The sequence below is a fragment of the Pteronotus mesoamericanus genome, unplaced genomic scaffold, assembly GCF_021234165.1.
Source record: "Pteronotus mesoamericanus isolate MK-2021 breed Mesoamerican mustached bat unplaced genomic scaffold, CSHL_Meso_final scaffold_232, whole genome shotgun sequence".
In the NCBI taxonomy this organism is placed as follows: domain Eukaryota; kingdom Metazoa; phylum Chordata; class Mammalia; order Chiroptera; family Mormoopidae; genus Pteronotus; species Pteronotus mesoamericanus.
The window spans coordinates 2,140,964-2,160,142 of NW_026555311.1; the positions used below are offsets into that span (position 1 = coordinate 2,140,964).

Sequence of the window (19,179 nt, forward strand, 5' to 3'; positions counted from 1 at the left end):
TGGTTATAAATGTCATGCTGTCAAAACACACTCTCTTTTTTAAAAGCACACAAAAATCTTAATAGCACAACATGAAATTCAGAGTACGTGGTCTACACCTTAGTATTTAGTACTTTTCCCCTGGGCATTTGGAAATAAATGCATATGAAAATGTCATAACTTTAAAGCAACCATTGTTATTTTTTAACTGATTTTTTAAAATGTTGTCTTGTTAGATGTGGTGTTGTTTTCTTTAGAAGAAAGTACTGAAATTCACATGGAGAAGTAGAGTTACAAGCATATGGAAAAAATTAAAGCAAAAAAGAAAAAACTTGGCATTCTCAGCTATTTTATCAATACTGAGCTAACTTCAGATTGTTTTCAATGTCAGAGTTTATTCACACTTGTAAATACCATCAGTTGGGTAGAGAACTAGAGTCATCGGCCACCCACGGGGAAGCTTAATGACCCAGTGACAGCCTCAACCGTCAGTCCCTTTTTATAGTAACTGAAACAAAACAAAACTAAAAAGAGTGTGGTGGGGGAGGAGAGGAGACATTCTACCATGCTCGACAGGGAAGGCATTGGTGCTGGGAGGCAGGAATGGGGTCCTCCTATTAGAAAACAATTTAAATGGGCATGTCTCACATTCCTTTCAAAGGGCAGTTACTGGATTTAATCTAAAAATAAGTTTCATTACAGTAAGAAGTTCTTGTAGAAATGTCTGTACAGCCATAGCCCCCAGGGTGATGGTGTTGGAATGGCCTGTGTGTGGAGTCCCACCCCAAAAGAGCAGGCACCAAAGCGCAGCAAAAGGGCAGGCAGGCTACCCAAGCAGACTCCTTCAAATAGTCAACCCACCTGCTGAACAAAGAGCATCAGGTGAAAACAATGACTGTATAAAGGTTTGGGTTTTTTTTTCAGATGAAACCACTGGATTTCAGTCTCAGCTCGCTCGCGCGCTCTCTCTCTCTCTCTCTCCCCCTCCCCCCCCTCTACCCCGCCCCCATGATCAACCACTCCTCTGCTTTTCCGTAAGAATTAGGCTCTCATGTTCGGTTGTAAAAAAAAAAAAAAAAAAAAAAAAAAAGGGTGCCTCTGTGTAGGGACACACTCACGTCTACTTGCAAAGGTAATTCTACAGGTTTATTGGCCACATGGGCACGAACCTACAGAACCCACACCAGAGACAAAAAAAAAGCAACAGTTATTGACTAAGAGTCCTAAACAGAAGACTGTAAAATGTCTCACTTCCTGCTTTTCCAAACTGCAGTTACTTCTAGAGGCTTACTGCTGACAGAACACAGGATGGTGCTTTAGTGTGGAATAAAGCACCCTGCATCCTCACCTCCTGACCACGCAGCGTGGTTTCTCACAAGGCGCAGGCCATCCCCAGCAGAGATGGCAGAGGCCTGACCTGGGGTCCTGGTGCAGCCGTGACCGGGTGAGTGGAAAAGAGACACGAGAAACCAGCCCCTAGCCAGTCCCTGCCAAATTCTCAAAGGCTTGAAAAAAGAAAACATCCCCCTGATATTACTGCAATCAATTCATATTAAACAGAGAATTTTTTAAAACTTATTTTTCTATCTACACACCAATAAAGTATGCTAGTTCATCCTAACATAAGTAAAAATGTAAATAATCTGAAAAACAATTCTACTTGTACATACGTCTTATTTCATTTAAAAGTTCCTGTGACCTCATAGCTATAGTTAATGTAGCATCAACTTATATCTTGGGAGATCCGGATGGGAGAGGCCCCTGGGACAGACACAACTCCACATCTACTCTAAGCAACTTCCATTCCCAGCAGAGAAACAAACCTAAGAAACTGTGCCGAACGTCCACATTAGGAATAAGAACTCCTTTGCAACCAGTTCCATTACTCATAAGCATCTCTCTCTAAAACAGCCATTATTTCCTGTATCTATCAGCTGCAAAAATATGCCACAAATTACATAGATATTTTAAACATGACACCAGTATCTCCTGTACTCCATAATCAGAGGGAGATAGATGAGAAAAACCTGTTGTTAAAACACAAAGCTAAAACTGGCTCTTCCACCATCTTCCAGTAACATACATAAATTCCTGGTTCTTTTAGCATAAAAGATAAATAAAATCTCTCAGACAAATAAAGCAAGTTGTAATAGAGTATGACTAAATGGTTCTTTAAATAACACCAAGAAAGACTCCTCTGGAATCATGCTTAAAATTCAAGCCCTACCTAGAACCTGGGCAATCTTCAGGAAATTACCTGATCTCCCTGTGCCTCAGTTTACCTCCATAGAACAGGGAGAGACTTGCTGCAAGGATTAAACAAGTCAGACCCAGTTTTCACTGTGCCTGATGCACACCAAGGACTCAATAAAAGCAGCTGCCTCCATTCTCTTCGTTTTTTGCCTCACTTTCCAGATATGACACTAGCCCTCCCTGATTCTTCACCCACAGGTCTTTCTGTCTCCCATCCATGCTGCACAGGCCAGTCAGGCCTGCAAAGTAAAGGTCCATGGACACTGTCTCCTAGAAGGACAACACAAGTACGACTGCCCTGTCTCTACACATGAAACTCCGTTCTCCACACAGTCCTCAAAACTCTGACCACTTCTGGCTTCGTGCAGTAACTGGTGAGCAGAGGGAGTTTAGTGAGAGGACTACTGAATTTTCCACTGTTGGGAAGGAAAGTGCAGGGTAAGGCTAAGACAGACTTTTACTGTGCCGAAAGCAGTGCATACTCAAAGACAAGAGGATCCTGTCAAGAGACAGAAAAGCCACAGGAGGGTACACTTGGCAGCTAAATCTGGAGCAACTTGAGCATCAAAAATAATTACGACAACAAAGCCTTTATAACCCCAGAAATGAAAAAAGGTCCTCGAGTCTATACTAATCCTCAACTATTCTAATGAACAGTGCCAGCTAATGAGTGTAGAAAGAATGACAATTATCAAGATCACCCTTTTCAACAGTGCAGCAACTGATTTGGGCAAGGATTACTGATGATGTCAGACCTTTCACTGGATGAAAGGTCTCTGGGGAAGATATTCATATGTCACGAAGTGTCACTTCACTCATTTCAAAGTGAAAAACATACTTCAAGGAAAAGGGAAGCCATGAGAAAAAGTCAGCATGTGAGACATTCCATGAGACAAACTTGGATCCCTCACAAAAAACTTCAATGTCATAAAAAAAATAACAGTAAAATGGGTAGAAGACTGCCTTAGATTAAAGCAGACCAAAGAACTTTTCAATAAGTCTGTAATATGTATGTCTTACTATTACTTTTGTAATTTAAACTACTAAAAAATCAGTAATAAAATTTAGAAATATATTTAAAGAGAAAAGGGAAAAAAACAGACCAAAGAACACACTATCCAAATATAATTAATGAATCCTAATTAAAAACTTTTAAAAGCATCAATGATACTTGGGGACAAGAAGGATAAATCTGAATATGGGCTGGGGCTGGACATCAGGTGATATTACAGAATTTCTTTTAAATGTTCTTTAGTGGGAAATTATTATTGTGATTATTTAGGAGAATGTCATTCTGAAAAGATGCATCTGAGGTAAAAGGGCAAAGTATGATGTCAAGGACACTTTCTAAGGGCTCAGCCAAAGAAAGTATTGTACAGAAAATATAGTGTACACACATACAGTAACGTGTACATGTATCTATACAGGCAGAACTGTGTATGTGCTATGTATTCTCACGATACATGTGAACACATATCTACAGAGAAGTACATGTGTGCTGTCTACTCATACATGTGAACACACTATCTAAAGACAGAACTGCACCTGTGATAGTCATACATGTGCACATATATCTATAAACAATGCATGTGCTGTTTTCATACATGTGCATGCGTATCTAGAGACAGAAGTGTATGTGTTCTATTCATATATGTGTATACAAATCTAGAGTCAGAATTGCACGTGTGTTGTGTGATACATGTGTACAGGTACCTATAGACAGATCATGTGTGTGCTGTGTATCATACACTACACATGTACATGTATCTATAAAGAGACAAATATGGTGAAAGAAAAACAACTGTGCCTCCAGAAGAAGGATGAATGGGTTTGCTACACTCTTTTTTTCAACTTTTACATAAGTCTGAAACTTTTCACAATAAAAACTTGGGAGAGAAGATGTGCAAGCTCCAGGGTAAGGCTGTATAAGGGTCTGCTCAACTCATACAGTCCAATTGCTAAACACTCTCTGCTCTCTGAGCACAGTGACCCTGCCCTAGAAGCACAGGAAGAAGAGCTGTTGCTCCACCCATGGCCCCACCCTTCCCAGTGTGTTCAGCTGGGATGGCCTGGTTAGAAGCTGTCCCCCCCATAGTCTCCAGAGCAACCAACAGAACTAGACTCATGGGGACACAGGGAGAGTATGTGGACCCCACTCAGCCCCCAGCATTGTATGAACCTGTGAGAACGGGGCATTTTCTGTTTTGGGGCTATGCTACCCTAGTTGGTAAAGAAATGCCTCTCTTATCAGAACAAAATAACCTCTCACAACCTCTCAGAACAGAGTTAGTGGTATGCTAAAGTCTCTGACACGTTGGCTGCTGCTTACTCCTAACACTTATGTGCCACCTCAGGTGCAAGATGCAACTTGTTCTCCAATGTCAAGCTCCTTAAAAAACACTCTCCTAGTTCACTTTTGTGTACTTCACAAATTATAAACATTAAGTCTAAAACTTAGTATCTAACATTAAAAAGGTAAAAGACTTATCTGCTACATCACAGAATGGAAGAAATGAAATTTATATTTTGGAGCAGCTGGATGAGCAAAATGTCATTCATTAAAAAAGTATTTACTGCCCTGGCTGGTGTGGCTCAGTGGACTGAGTGCTGGCCTGCAAACTGAAAGGTCACCAGTGCAGTTCCTGGACTGGGCACATAGGTAGGTTCCAGGCCAGGTCCCCAGTCAGGGCACGTGCCAAGAGGCAACTGATAGACGTTGCTCTCCCTGTCTCCCTCCCATCCCCTCTCTCTGACAATGAATAAATAAAAATCTTAAAAAAAAAAATATTTATTGAACACTACTGCATGTAAGGGCTTTTCTGGATGTGCAGGAGCTTAAGCAGGACACACACAGCCATCTAGGGAGGGAGACACGGACGGTCCAGAGGGGCAGCATACAAGGACACTGGTGGCTCGAGGAGCAAGTGACAGGATACACATCAGGAGGTATGACTGGACAGGAGTCCCTATGTGGTCTGAATGGTGCACAGTGGATGAGTGGGGAGGATTACGTGACGAGTAACTGGAAAGATGGCCAAGTCATGCAATGGGAAGGGTCGGACTGAGAGAATAAGGAGTTTGTGGAAAGAACAAAGGTCTGTTAAGACACGGTTACTCCTGACCTGCCCAACAGACAGTAGACAGAGAAGGGTGAGAGTCAGTGTATGTCAGTATGTAGTGTATCTTCTTCTGGAACAGAGTCTGCAAATATACGTAATATCAAAACTAGGTGAAAAGAGCCCAGTGTGAGGGCTTGGGAGTGGCTGTAAACAGTTCCAGTGCGATCCCCACACACTGCAGATGCTGGAGTACTTCCTGTTTCCTCTCTGATCTCCTCTCCCAATGCCCCATTCTGTCCCCATCCAACTTCTTGAGAGAACATCGATGACTTCTCTTTGTCTCCTATAGTCTTTGAAATTTCCAAAATGGAGTTAAATGTTTAGGAACAGAGTAGCCCCACTGGGTTCTAAATTAATACTGAAAATTAAGGTAAAAATAAAGTTTTCATATCCACTCTCAAAACATTTATCATGAACAGTTAAAAAGAGACATCTGAACGACTGCGACTCACTCCGTATGGCCCTGGAAAACATTCACAGAGTGGATGGACGGGTCCCTGAAATCCCACAGACGGAAGGTCGTGTCACGGGAGGAGGTCACCACAAGCCGCTGGGTGGGGTGTGTGCAACAGTGCGTGAGTTCCTGGTCATGCCCTATAACACAACCAAAAACAACAAAAGTGCAAGGTCACCCACATACAGATACAGTTACAGTGAAGCTTTCTTAAAAACACTAGAATCAAAACACAGTCTTTATAGTCTCCACTGCTAATATTCATTGTAAAAGTAAACACGAAGGAAACAATAATAGCATGTGTGGTCACCATGAGACCACTTTTCCCTCAGGAGCTGAAAGTCCTTTCACTTGTACAATTAAAAGGAGCATGACACTGAGTGTGAGTGTAACCTACTTACTGATCCTAACAGTTAAAAGGTCTGGTAAATCTCTTTAACAGGCTCAGCATGAGAACAAATTATTTCTTAGTTCTTCACTTCCAGAATAACCTCTAAAAATATATGTGGAGCCTTCAGTGAAATTAGTCTTTAACAAGCAGTCAGGAAATACACTTAACTGATAAATTTGTAAAAACACTTTTGGGGGACAGAATTTTAAGATGGCCGAAAGACCCTCATCTCTGGTGTACACTGTTTGATACCTTCCCTTGAGTTTGGGCAGAACCTGCAAATGTGATAAGCTACTACTCTGGTAATCTCAGTATGTTACAATGCAAAACAGATACAGCCTCTGTAACTAAGGCCCCTAAATGAGGTGGCTTAGAGTTCATCAAAGAAAAGAGGGTCCTGAGTAGGCCAGACCTAATCAGATGGGCCCTAAAAAAGGGTCTAGGCAGAGATGTTGCCCTATTGGTCTGGAAGAAATCAAACAGCTATGGGAACTACGCCTCTGGATGGCCACGAGGCACCCAGTGGCATGCAGGATGCTAAAAGTGGTCCCCAGCTAACAGCTAGCAAGAAAGTGGAGACCTTGGGTCATTCACCACAAGGAAATGAATCCTTCCAACAATAGTAAAAAGAGGACCCCAAGCTTCAGATGAGCTACCGCTCCAGGCAGCACCTCGAGATCCTGAGCAGAGGGCCAACAAGCACATGCCCGATTCCTGACCCAGGGAAACCATGAGGTTATACATTCATGTTATTTTAAGACACCGTGTCTGTGGAAATGCTACAAAGCAACAGAAAATATACCAACATGTTTCAAATGTCCAGATGCTTACACGGTACAATTAAATCCCCTAAAGATAAAATCAGCTACCAACAGTTTTTTTAGGAAGGCTCTCTAAAAAAATCACAACCTGAGTGCCCAGAGAACTAAAAATAATTCTAGACAGGAAGGAATTTTCAAGGTAAGATATAAACACATGCACATAAATCACAAGCACACAACTGGGAGGCCAGGGCTCAAGTACCTGTCAGAGAGTGAACAAGCTCTGCCGTCTCCACATCATATAGGTTTGCTGTTCGGTCCCAGGAGGCTGTCACTGCCTGCTTCCCCCCAACCAGCCAGTCAGCAGCTATGACCACTCCCTGGTGACTCTTAAGGGAAGTCAAGGGTACCCGGATAGTAGGGCAGTCACTGGACACGTCTCCATCCACATCGGGCTCATCCTTATCAGAGCACTCGACTTCATCCTCACCACATATCTGCTGTTGAAGGTGAGAACAGAGAACTCCTGAGAATCAAGGGTCTTTTCGGACACAGCTACACAATCAGACTGTTGTCCTACAAATCAACAAAGTCTTTTGTCAAAAGCTAAAGATAAAATAAAAACGATAGTCACCATAGGCTTCAGCTCTTTAAAAACATATGTTCATCTATTCATTCAACAAATATTTTATCGGGTGCTTACATAGTGCCAAACCAATGGGCTAAGAGCAGCTAAGGAGAGACAAGCTCTGCTGACATATATATAAGGGACAATGAACAACAAGGTGAGGAAGACAATTAAGTCAGAGACTGGCAAAGCCCCTGCCTCAGGGAGCTTACATACTAGCAAGGAAGACAAAAGACACACGTAAACCACACATGTGGGGGTGTATACACACATGCATGCATACACACACACATTAGTATGGTAATATATGTCGTAGGTATACATATTAGTATGGAAATGTATGTTGCATATATACACACTAGTGTGAGAATACATGGCATGTGTACACACACCCAGAGCATAGTAATGTTACATGTACACAGAGTATAGATATTTGTCATATGTGCACTCATAGTATAGGGGGATAGGTGTCATGTACACATACACAGATTCAAGCAATAATGAAGTGCTAAGACAAAAATAAAACAGGATAGAGAGATGGACAGTCATGAGGGCTGCCCTTTATACAGAATTATCAGGGAAATAGTCTCTGCTAAAGTAACATTTGACTCGGGATGTGAAGAAAACAAGGAGTACAGCACCTGAAAATTAAGAGAACAGTATTCCCAGTCAAGGGAACAGAAAATGCAAAGGCCCTCATATAACAGAGCACATGAGCTGCAGGAAAGGAAGTTGCAGAGGTAGATTCAGAGATGTTTTCAGGGTAACTCATGTGAAACCTAGAGAACGGAAAGGACTTTGGATTTTATTGTGTGCTGGAAAATCACCGGATGGTTTTGAGTGAGGAAGAAAGACAGTCTGACTCATGCTTTAAAGAACCCCTGTTCTGCGTGAACATTCCAGAGGGCTGAACTGTGTCCCCCAAAATTCATGTTGAATCCTCAACCCCTAGTACTTCAGAATGCAACTGTATGTGGAGATGGGTACTTTAAAAGGGTGTTAGAGTATGTCCTAATCCAACATGACTGGTGTCCCAAAAGTAGGAGATGAGGACAGATACACACAGAGACAACCATGAGAGGACATGGGAAGATGGCTATATATACGCCAAGGACCACGGGCTCAGGAAAAACCAGCCCTTCTGACAACTGGATCTGAGTCTTCTAGCCTCCAGGACCATCCAGGACCGTGCGACAAGGAACATCTGATGTTAAACTGTCCCCTTGACCCTGGCCAGGTAGGTCGGTTGGTTGGAGTGTCATCCTAATACACCAAGGTTTGCAGGTTAGATCCCCGGTCAGGGCATACACAAGGATCAGCCAATGAATGCATAAATAAGTGGAACAACAAATTGATGTTTCTTTCCCTCTCTCTTTCCACCTTCCCCTCTCTCTAAAAATCAATTTTAAAAAATTTAAGCTGTACCCTTAGAAGTGCTTTATTACAGCAAGCCAAATTGTTGCAGGGGAGACTAACAGAAGATAAGCACCAAATACAGGTAGGAGAAAAGAACCTGGACCGGGGTAAGAGAGATGATGGGAAGAAAGGCTAAATTAAGAAATCTTTTGAGAAAGCTCAGGATCTGCTGATATCCAGATGGGTATGAGAAAAATTGCAGGTGATTTACAGGTGTTTAGTGTAAACAGGGTGAAGGGTAAAGGTTGAGACAGGAAACAAAAGAGAAGGAGTAGGTTGTGGGTACATCCAGAGCTCAAATTTCGACACATATGTTTTGCAATGTCTGTAAGACATCCTAGTAGGGCCCTGGCTGGGGTGGCTCAGTGGACTGAGCACAGCCTGTAATCCAAAAGATCGCCGGTTCGATTCCCAGTCAGGGCATATGCCAGGGTTGCAGGTCAGGTCCCCTCTTGGGGGGCCGTGCAAGAGGCAACCAATCGATGTATCTCTTCCACATCAATATTTCTCTCCCTCTCTTTCTCTCTCCCTTCTCCTGTCTCTAAAAAATAAAATCTTAAAAAAAAAGAAGACATCCAAGTAGAAATTGAGGAAGTAGTTAGATGTCTATAGAAGTCTGGAAGAGTCAGGGACAGTATGCAAACTTTGGGGTCAGCAGGAAGGGGTGGTCTTTAGAACCATGGGTCTGAGATCAGCTGAGAGTACTGTGGGAGGAAAACAGGTCAGCGAGGAAAACAGGTCAGCGGGTAGAGGTGATTCACACACATGTGAGAAGGCAGGAAGTGACCCATATGTAGGTGAGAAGGTAAAGGACCCACACAGAAGTGAAGGGGTTAGGAAGTGACTCACACTCTGGTGGAAAGGTAAAGCATCAGAGACTGAGGAATCACTGGGAAGAGGAGGTGACCCAGCCAATGAGATTCAAGAAGAAAGAAAACAAGAGAAACACACAAGATGTGAGATGGAAAGAGGAGTTCACGGAACAACTGAAAGTGTCTGCAGGGTGGGAAACATGGATGGGATGCTCATGAGAAATAGGTCCAGCAGGGACACAGCTGACTCTAGAAGTGTGTCAAAAGAGGGAAAGGAGTACAGGTGACAAGTCTGAAGTTTGCCTAAGAAAACCAATACCATGTGGCTCCAGGTGAAATACAACAGAAAGCTCAGGTGGATCAGGGGACTTCTACTGTGCCATGTCTGTGTGCTGCTGGGAACGACAAAAGGAAGGAAGGAGGCCAGTGAAAATATGCAGAAGGGAGGGTATGAAGAAGTCACCTGGAATGTGGCAGAGCCACAGCCGAGGGTGAATGCGGGGAACAGTATCAAAACCCTGAATCGCCTGGCAGTGAGGCCAGTCACAGGGCGCTCACTGGCCAGTACAGGAGGGGACGGGGGCCTGCCCAATGTTAGCCACAGGTAGATCTGTCCAGAGAAAGGACTCAAAATCAAGTTAAATATAAATGTTTTCACAAAATTATCTATTTCATATAATGCTAAATGCAACAAAGACAAGTGCAGGCAGTCTGTGACACTGACAGGTACCTGCAGGATGAGGACTGGTATGAAGGGAGAGATCTAGGGAAAGGGTCAGCAGAGAGGGAAAAGGTGGCAAGTTAGGGCAGCACATCCATCCAGGAGCTGAAGCAGAGAAGGGACACAAACCGAGGCTAAATTAGGTTTTCAAGGGTCCACTGAGTGACCCACTGAGATACAATGCTACAAAGACCACTTCTGATTTCACAGGGAAGAGGTTGGATAAGAGCGGTCAGGTCTGAGACAGGGAAACTAGTCAGGAGACCACTTAGTGATCTGGACTAAGGATGGTGACAGTGAAGAAGACAGGTGTGTTCCAATGGAGTACAACCCGCTCAAAGTAAACGATTCCCTGTGTGGTAAATGGCACCGAGACAGGAGGAAGAACAGAGTCACTATACATTCCTGATGGAGAGGCTGCAGCTCGGGCTCTCCTTTGGAGAACACTGGCTCCTGGGCAACGGGGCTTCTCAGCCCCCACAGCTGCTCCTGAGGGACTCCTGTATCTCTGCTATGTCTTGGGCCAGCAGGTAGGGTGGTCTGGAAGGCTCTGTGGGAGATGCAGAACCGGGGCACTGAGTGGGGACACTCTACAGAGACCTCAGGTCAGGTGTTACAGAAGAGGTGTCACAGGGAGGCAGAGATGGCTCCAAGAATTATTCAGGAGCCAGAATCAGGAAAATATTATGTATCAGGCAGAAAATGAAGGAGGGGAGGTTATAGGAGGGAAGAGTCAAAGTGACAGTCCTGTTCACAATAACACCCAAAATTACACAATTGCAACAGTGAGCCTAACGGGCTCTGCACTAACTACTTTAACAGAAGGAGTGATATGTGGGCATGCAAAGCAGCAACCTCCACCAGGGTAGTGGGAAGGTCTGGGCAAGGCCATGAGCAGTGTGGTCTTGGGAACAGTGTGGTGGAGAACCTGGGCACAGGAAGGTCACGACAGGGCAGAAGAGTGGCCTGGAGCTCCCGTGGAAAAAGCCCTAGTTATCAGGACCCGCATTCAAAAGCTCAGAGTCACAACATTTACAGGAGTCATCTTAGTAAATAAACTACACAAGGAATTAAAAGATATTTAAAACACAAATGTAATATGAAATATTAAAGGATAACTGTAAAATCTTTAACCCTAAATTGGCAAAGGGCAGGAAGTAGAAGGGTAAGAATTGTTTGTTTTTTGCCACTGTCTTAGAGATAAATAATCTATTTAACTTTAGTCATTTTTACTGCCAATGACGTTTGAACGGAAACATCCAAGAACTGCCAATTTCATACTAAGTACCTACTAAGCACCAGTCGTCCATGAAATCGCATGTCCCTGAATCACATGTCCCATGTAGGAGGGGCCACTGGGAGTCCATACATAACTAATGTCAATTTTCACTTTCAAATAGAGAAAATTCACCCCACTAAGTTAAATTAATTACTGAACAGCATTCAACTAGCATGACAGAGTGACCTAACAAGCAATCTAAAACTGTTTACACAATATCATCCAAATATTTCTTTATCAACATCGTGGATGCCAAATTAAAAAGAGAAAACCTCTGTCCGAAAGTTGTACTGATTCAGAATGATCCTAACAGACTAGAGGTTGCTTGAGAACCTAGGAGAATTGCTAAGGAATCCAGCTGAAGCTTAAGAACACAAGTGGCCCTCATTTGAAGAACCTTGTGTGCACTGGGTAGCAACTACAAAGGGGTGTGAGTAACCGAGTCCTTCAGAGGGAAGGCCACATAGAATCTGATGGCAGAGTGCTGAAGTGGTTTCAGTCACGCACTGCGATGAAGGCTCCTCTGTAATTCAGTCTGGGCTTCCCCCAGGGGCCCCAAATCCTGAGGCAAAAAATCTACCCATGAAAATTCCCTGTGTCTAATGCAAACACAATCATAAAGGAGAAAAGTCAATTTAAATTATAAGTAAACTATTAAGTTTTTTAAATGTAAGTAATACACATAATTTTCTCCTCTAACAAGATTGATGTTTTCTTATTTATTTGGTAGGGGAGAGAACCACACAATGTTAACTTATTTTCTGACCTTTCTGAACAGTAATCCCACCCTTATCTCTGCCCTGTCCTCCTTCAAAGCCCAATGCTTATCTTTTGAATGAATGAGCCTGTTAAGTATGGCACACAATAAACAATTTGGTAATTCCACATGGGAAAAAACTGTTAAAATAAAGAACATAATAAATTCAATTAAAAGTGAGCTATTAATAAGACCTCTTAACTGAAGAAAACTCATTGTTACTCATCCCTGGAATTTATTAATCAAACTCAAGGACTGCAAGGAAAACCACTTTTAGTAAAAAGGATATATAAAGTTTTTTGAAAAAAATTGTTCATGTTCTGAGTTTACTTAATACAGAGAAAAAAGCCAAGGGGGAATTCCATGTCAAATACATGTAAAGTTAAAATTCTGGAATCGTCACTTGCTGGTTATCTCATCCCCATATAGAACAATGCTTAAAATGTAAAGGAATTTTCAGATGCAGAAACATCAAAACAAGGTTACCAATCATCAACCAGCAATTACAGCCAAATGTGAACTGAAACTTCATGTTTACATTGACTACATGACATCACTGACCTCTGCCTGGTCAGCAGGGCAGGGAAAGAGCTCACCACTAGTGAGGATGAGACAGCAAAAAATCAGACCATCTCACTCAAAAGGACAGGTGAGAGCTCTGAGCGATTATAAACAGTACCCAATATTATGAGACAAACAGAACTGAAAGATTTATGGTTTAAATCTATTGATTCATTCTTTATCGCAATATGCAAACTCTATTGTTACCTAATTAAAACTTTATCCAAAATAAGACGGCAGCCTAGGTTAAACACGGCTCACTTCCTCACAAAATCACATCGAAATTACAACTACACTATAAAAGTGATGGCAGGAAAATGGAGACAAATGTATCCGAACAATAAAAAGTAAAATAAATTAAAACTCAACTATAAAACCACCATCATTCAGAAATTGCACTGAATGGAAGTCCTAAAATTACGGAATTAAAAGAAGAAACTACATCCAGACTATGAGGGGCAGAGATGCAGAACAAACTGGTCCCACACCCATGCGTGGTGGATAAAAATCAGGAGGAATATCTCATGAGCAAAGTGTCCCAGCCCCACACCAGGCCCCCCAGCCCAGGTTTCCAGTGCCAGGAAGATTAAGTCCCCATAACTTCTGGCTGAAAAAACCAGTGGGGACTGAGGCTGTGGAAGACAAACTGCTAGAGTCTCAGGCAGTTACTCTTAAAGGGTTCACACACAGACTTACTTGGACATATTCCTCTGAGCTCCAGCACAGGAGCAGCAGCATGGAAGGCATCAGAGACATATGGGAAGGAACAGAATTGTCTGGGATCAGGGTGAGTGCTGGGGGACAGTTTTCTTCCAGACAGACGTGCTAGCAGAGGCCACTGTTCCTTTTCTGAGCCCTCCAACCAACAGAGCCAGAGCCAGAGTCAGCAGGTGGGCACCAGTTTGCCCCACCTTGCCCTGCTCCACCCAACTTTCAAGCCCACACAGGTTGTTTTCAGTGGCTTTCCCATACAATTGGCTTATCGTGGCTCATGCTTCAAATTTTCTGAAATTCTTTCAAACAAACAGCATCTGGCCACACCGTGCCCTGTGCCTATGGCTAAATGTCCCCCGGCCCTGAACTAGCTTCCAGCTGGCCTTGGTTCACAACTTGGGCTCGCTTGGGCAACTTCAAGCCCAGCAAAAGTAGCAGCCAACTGCGGATTGCTTTGTAGCTTATTTGGGTGGTCCCAGACAGAACACAGGGGGTGGCTGACCTTAGCCTGCACCTCCCGGGATGCCCCAGGGACTGAGCACCCAGTGGACAGCTTCAGAGTACACTGGAGCTCCACCATCCAACCACCTCCATAACCAACACATTCAAGGGGCAGACTCAGTGGCACCACAGCACTGCTGAAGTAAGTCCTGCTCTGTAGAGTGGGCCCCTGAACAACTGATCCTCCAAGGTGGTTGGAGGTTGGTGGTCCGTGGCCACTGCCAGTCCTTGCAGCTGATCAGCCTAGGTAAATCCCTCCCATTGACCTGCCAACAGCAGTCAAGGCTCAGCTCCAGGAGGGGGGGTATAAACAATTCACACAGTGGGTGCACCTTGCATGCCCAGCTTGGGTAATAGGGGACACTGTGCCACTGGACCCTAGAGGACATTTACTACATTAGGCCGCACTACCAAGACAGGGAGTCTTAGCAGCTCCACCTAATATATAGAAACAAATACAGGGAGGCTGCCAAAACGAGGTGACAAAGAAATGTGGCCCAAAAGAAGGAACGGAGCAAAACTAGAGAGGGAGAACTAAACAAAATGGAGATAAGTGGTCTGCTAGATGCGGAGTTCAAAACACTGTTTATAAGGATACTCAGTGAACTTACTGAGAGCTTGAACAGCATAAATTAGGGGATGGAAACCATAAAAAAGAACCAGTCAGAAATGAAGGATACAGTAAGTGAAATGATGAACAATTTACAGGAAATCAACAGTAGAGGGGATGGAGCCAAGAATCAAATCACCGATACGGAATATAAGGAAGCAAAAAACAACCAATCAATACAGCAAGAAGAAAAAAGAATCTAAAAAATGAAGAAAGCATAAGGAGCCTCTGTGACAACTTCAAGTATACCAATATTCACATCTAGAGAGAGCAAGAAATTAGAAACCTATTTGAAAAAATGACAGAAAGCTTCCCTGACTTGGTAAAGGAAAGACATACAAGCCCAGAAAGTGCTGAGAGTCCCAAGCAAGCTGAATCCAAAGAGGCCCACACCAAGACACAAAATAATTAAAGGGCCAAAGGTTAAAGATAAGAGAATCTTAAAAGCACCAAGAAAAAAGCAGTTAGTTAGTTACAAGGGATCTCCCGTAAGACTGTCAGGTGATTTCTCAAAAGAAACTTTGAAGGCTAGAAGGGATTGGCAAGAAGTAATCAAAGTGATGAAAAGCAAGGCTCTACAGCCAACATTACTCTACCCAGTTAAGCTATCATTTAAAATCAAAGGACAGATAAAGAGCTTCCCAGACAAGAAAAAACTAAAGGAGTTCATCATCACAAAACCATTATTATATGAAATGTTAAAGGGTCTTCTTAGAGAAGAAGATTAAAAATACGAACAATAAAATGGTAATAAGTACATATCTTATCAATAATTGAAACTAAAAAACAAAATAAACAAACAAGCAGAACAGAAACAGAATCATAGATAGAGAAAATAATTTGATAGTTGCCAGATGGGAGTGAGGTCAGGGGGACAGGCGAAAAGAGGTTAATAAGTACAAATCTGTTGTTACAGAATAGTCATGGGGATCATAGGAAATATAGTAGCCAAAGAATATATATGCATGATTCATGGACATGGACACAGTGTGGGGACTGCCTGAGGGAGCTGATGTTGGGGGGGCCTGCATAGAGGAGGGGGAAATTCAGACAACTGTAATAACATAAACAGTAAAATATAATTTAAATTTTAAAAAAAACTTTACCCACATAAAAATGCTATACATGCCACTGATTTTAGAAAGTTGTCCAAAATCAAATACATGAAACATTAAGAATAAAACCTAATCATAAATTTTAAAAAAAGGTAAATGTTTAATATTTGTTGAAAGGGAGGTTAGAGCAACCATGTGCTCTAACCTCCCTTATATAAAGTAAGGTACTTCTTAGACACTGTCTTAGTCTGCTCACATTGCCAGAATGAAGCACCAAGACCAGGTAGACATTTCGAGGGGCAGGAGATATGGTTTCTGGAGAGGGCTTTCTTCCTGGCATGCAGATGCCACCTTCTCATTACGTCCTCATGTGGCCTCTCCCAGTTGCATGCCGGGAGAGAAAGAGCTCTAGAGCTCTTTGGTGTCTCTTCTTGTAAAGGCATTGATCCTGTAGGGTCAGGGCCCTATCCTATGACCCCATTTAACTTTCATTTCTTCCTTAGAGGCCCTATCTCCAAATATAGCCATAATGCGAGTTATAGCTTCAACCTCTGAATGTTGAAGGGATGTAAACATTCAGTCCATTAAGATATAAAGTTATCCTAAGATTTGCAGACATCCAGAACCCCACCAACATACCCCAGATCGCGTTTTCAGGGTAAGTAAATGTGCTGCTTACACTAGTGTCAGCCACGGGCTGGGGTGTCGGCAGCTGAACTGCGTATCTCCAAATGTGAGCAGTCTGATCTCCAGAAGCTGAAGAGAGAAATTGAGGGAAAAATTACCGAAGTTCGTGCCATATGTAGAAAGTGCCATTTGCCAAGTTCTGGGCATCATCAGACTTGTGTAACTTAGTGATCATCAGTGAGATGAATGTATTTCATTCAAGGAGGTATTTCTGAAACCACATAAGGCTTTTGAGAATAGAGTAAAGGCACAAAATTAAGGTAATTACTTATAAAAATGTTCCCTTTTTTATTTTAGTGTGTAAAGTTGTGAGGGTTCAGAGAAAATTTACAAATAGGTTTTATTCTCCAAATACCTAACCCAAGTAAAGTGAAACCCAATTATACTCTCACTTGTGCCTGTAATAAGTTCTAAGGTATTTTACAAAAGCAAGTAACACAAATGTTCGGTCCCGCCCATTCAACACTGATGGACCTCATGCTCTGCCAGGCACCCACACATACTAAGGCCTCACCAGCCAAATATGCAAGGTGATGCTTGGACTTGGGAACAGAAAGACGCAAGAGAGCTGAAAGCCCAGAAAGGTCATAAGTGTGCCAGTCATCTCCACCCACCCTCATAAGAGCACCAGCTGAATCCCACCTTGTCTTTGTGGCTGCAGAGCTTACCCCCGGAAGTGACCATGTGCAGATTGTGGTACCTCAGGTGTTAAATGCATTTACTGCCTGAGTTTGCCAATCCCTCTTCAAGTCAGCACCATAACCAAACCCCCATACTGCACTCCTCTCTAGCCCACTATATATCTGTTTCCATTTCTGTCAGCTCCCTTCTGAGCTGTCTCTCGATTTCACCCCTTCCTTCCTAACCTCTGGTTGTCACTAGCCTCCCTCTATCTTCCCTCTTCCCAACCACATGACAAACAGTTGATTTAATAAAGTTTAAACTCCTCACCTACTTTACTCCCAAAATGTTTTTTCAGGTATCAACTAGCTGCTCTGGTCAGGCCTATGACTCTCAAACTGACCTTCCCATTGTGTTCTGCTCACATGTAAAAGCACCCAACTTCAACTACTATCATCCTTTATTCCAGGGTCAGCAAGATTGTGCCCATGGGCCAAATCCAGGAAGCCACCCATTTTATAAATAATGTTTACTGCACACAGCCATGTCCACTCATCTGTACATGTCTCTGCTGCTTTCCCACTAACAGAGCTGAGTAGTTATGACACAGACCCTGTGGTCCTCAAAGTGAAAATATTTACTTCTAGTCCTTTATAGACAAAGCCTGCTGACCTCTGGTCCATCCACATACTTATCATTCAAGATTACTGTGTGTCCTGAAACACCAACAGCAGACTACAGCTGTTGGACATTTAACAGGAAAACTTCTCAGTATAATAATGAAGGTGTTTTTAAAGCCACTATGTTAAATGTTACAAATCCAAGCTACCACAGTTTAGGAGAACTACCTAGAAAAGAATAAGAACACAGGCTCTGCATACTGGTGTGACTTGGAACTACTATCTTTCTCATTTCTGTATTTGAGGTGCACACAGTATTAGGAACCAGGCAGGAATAATGGGCCTTAGAAAACTAAGTCACAATCTGCTGAGAATTGTCATGGCACAAGCAGGGAAAGTGGGAAAACATGAAGTCTTCATAAAAAGTCTCCAAGAAGAACATGGATCAATGTTAATCTCCCAAAAAAAGTAAAGCTCATATAATTCAAAATCCACTACTGGTTAAAAGAAGTACTACTCAATGTATTTTTTTCCTTATTTCTTATGTAATTCATAAAATGTCTACTAAAAGCCATTTAACTTTTGTGCAAGACATGGACAATCCTGATGCTACTGATAAGAGAATTACAGGTGTTTTAAGATTATCCTAACTGTTCAATAAAGAAAATAAATCAACATACCAGTGAGAGCCAACTGCTCTGATGGATGGAATTTTATGGAATTTACTGCAAAACAAAAATATTATACAAACAAGTTTAAAATAAATCATCAATAACTATTATAGCTACAGTATGTATTGCAAAGTTAAATTTAAAACTAAACTATGGTAGTTCAATGTTAGATCCTCCTATTCAGTTAAACTGTGAATAAATATGTGTATTACAGACAACTGAGATACAATAAAAATACTCAGTATCAGCTACCAAACTGCTAAAGTGCAGGACACACAAAAAAAGAATATTAACAATCCATTTCTTTTTATCCATAGGGAAGGCATCGAGAGTTAAAGATAATCTGCAGGGTACAGTGGGAGATACTGTACTGCCCACCCAAGTGGCCCTAGACCATGCCCTCCTTCCCAACTCTCAGAACCCTGTTGTCCAGTCACCTATGAAAGCCAGCCCTCACACCCATACCTGAAAAGAGATGCAAGACCGATAAATGGAATGTAAGGAAGTTTTAACAGACTTAAACAAGTTCTCTCCTTTAGTGAGAATTCCATTAGCTACACCATTAGAAT

At 42.4% G+C, this 19,179-nt stretch overlaps 1 protein-coding gene across 3 annotated transcripts in view; it reads right to left on the reverse strand.

Moving 5' to 3' along the window:
- The window catches only part of WDR37 (WD repeat domain 37), a 64,242-nt gene that overhangs the window by 13,740 nt on the left and 31,323 nt on the right, over window positions 1-19,179 (reverse strand). For 2 of the 3 annotated variants that reach the window (XM_054591586.1, XM_054591587.1), the window contains exons 8-11: window positions 18,620-18,664; window positions 16,691-16,767; window positions 7,220-7,457; window positions 5,804-5,945 (exon numbers count right to left, since the gene is read on the reverse strand). In XM_054591586.1, the coding sequence (XP_054447561.1) occupies window positions 5,804-5,945; window positions 7,220-7,457; window positions 16,691-16,767; window positions 18,620-18,664 (502 nt within the window). The remainder of the gene's footprint in view (window positions 1-5,803; window positions 5,946-7,219; window positions 7,458-16,690; window positions 16,768-18,619; window positions 18,665-19,179) is intronic. The other variant, XM_054591588.1, reaches the window with a different exon arrangement.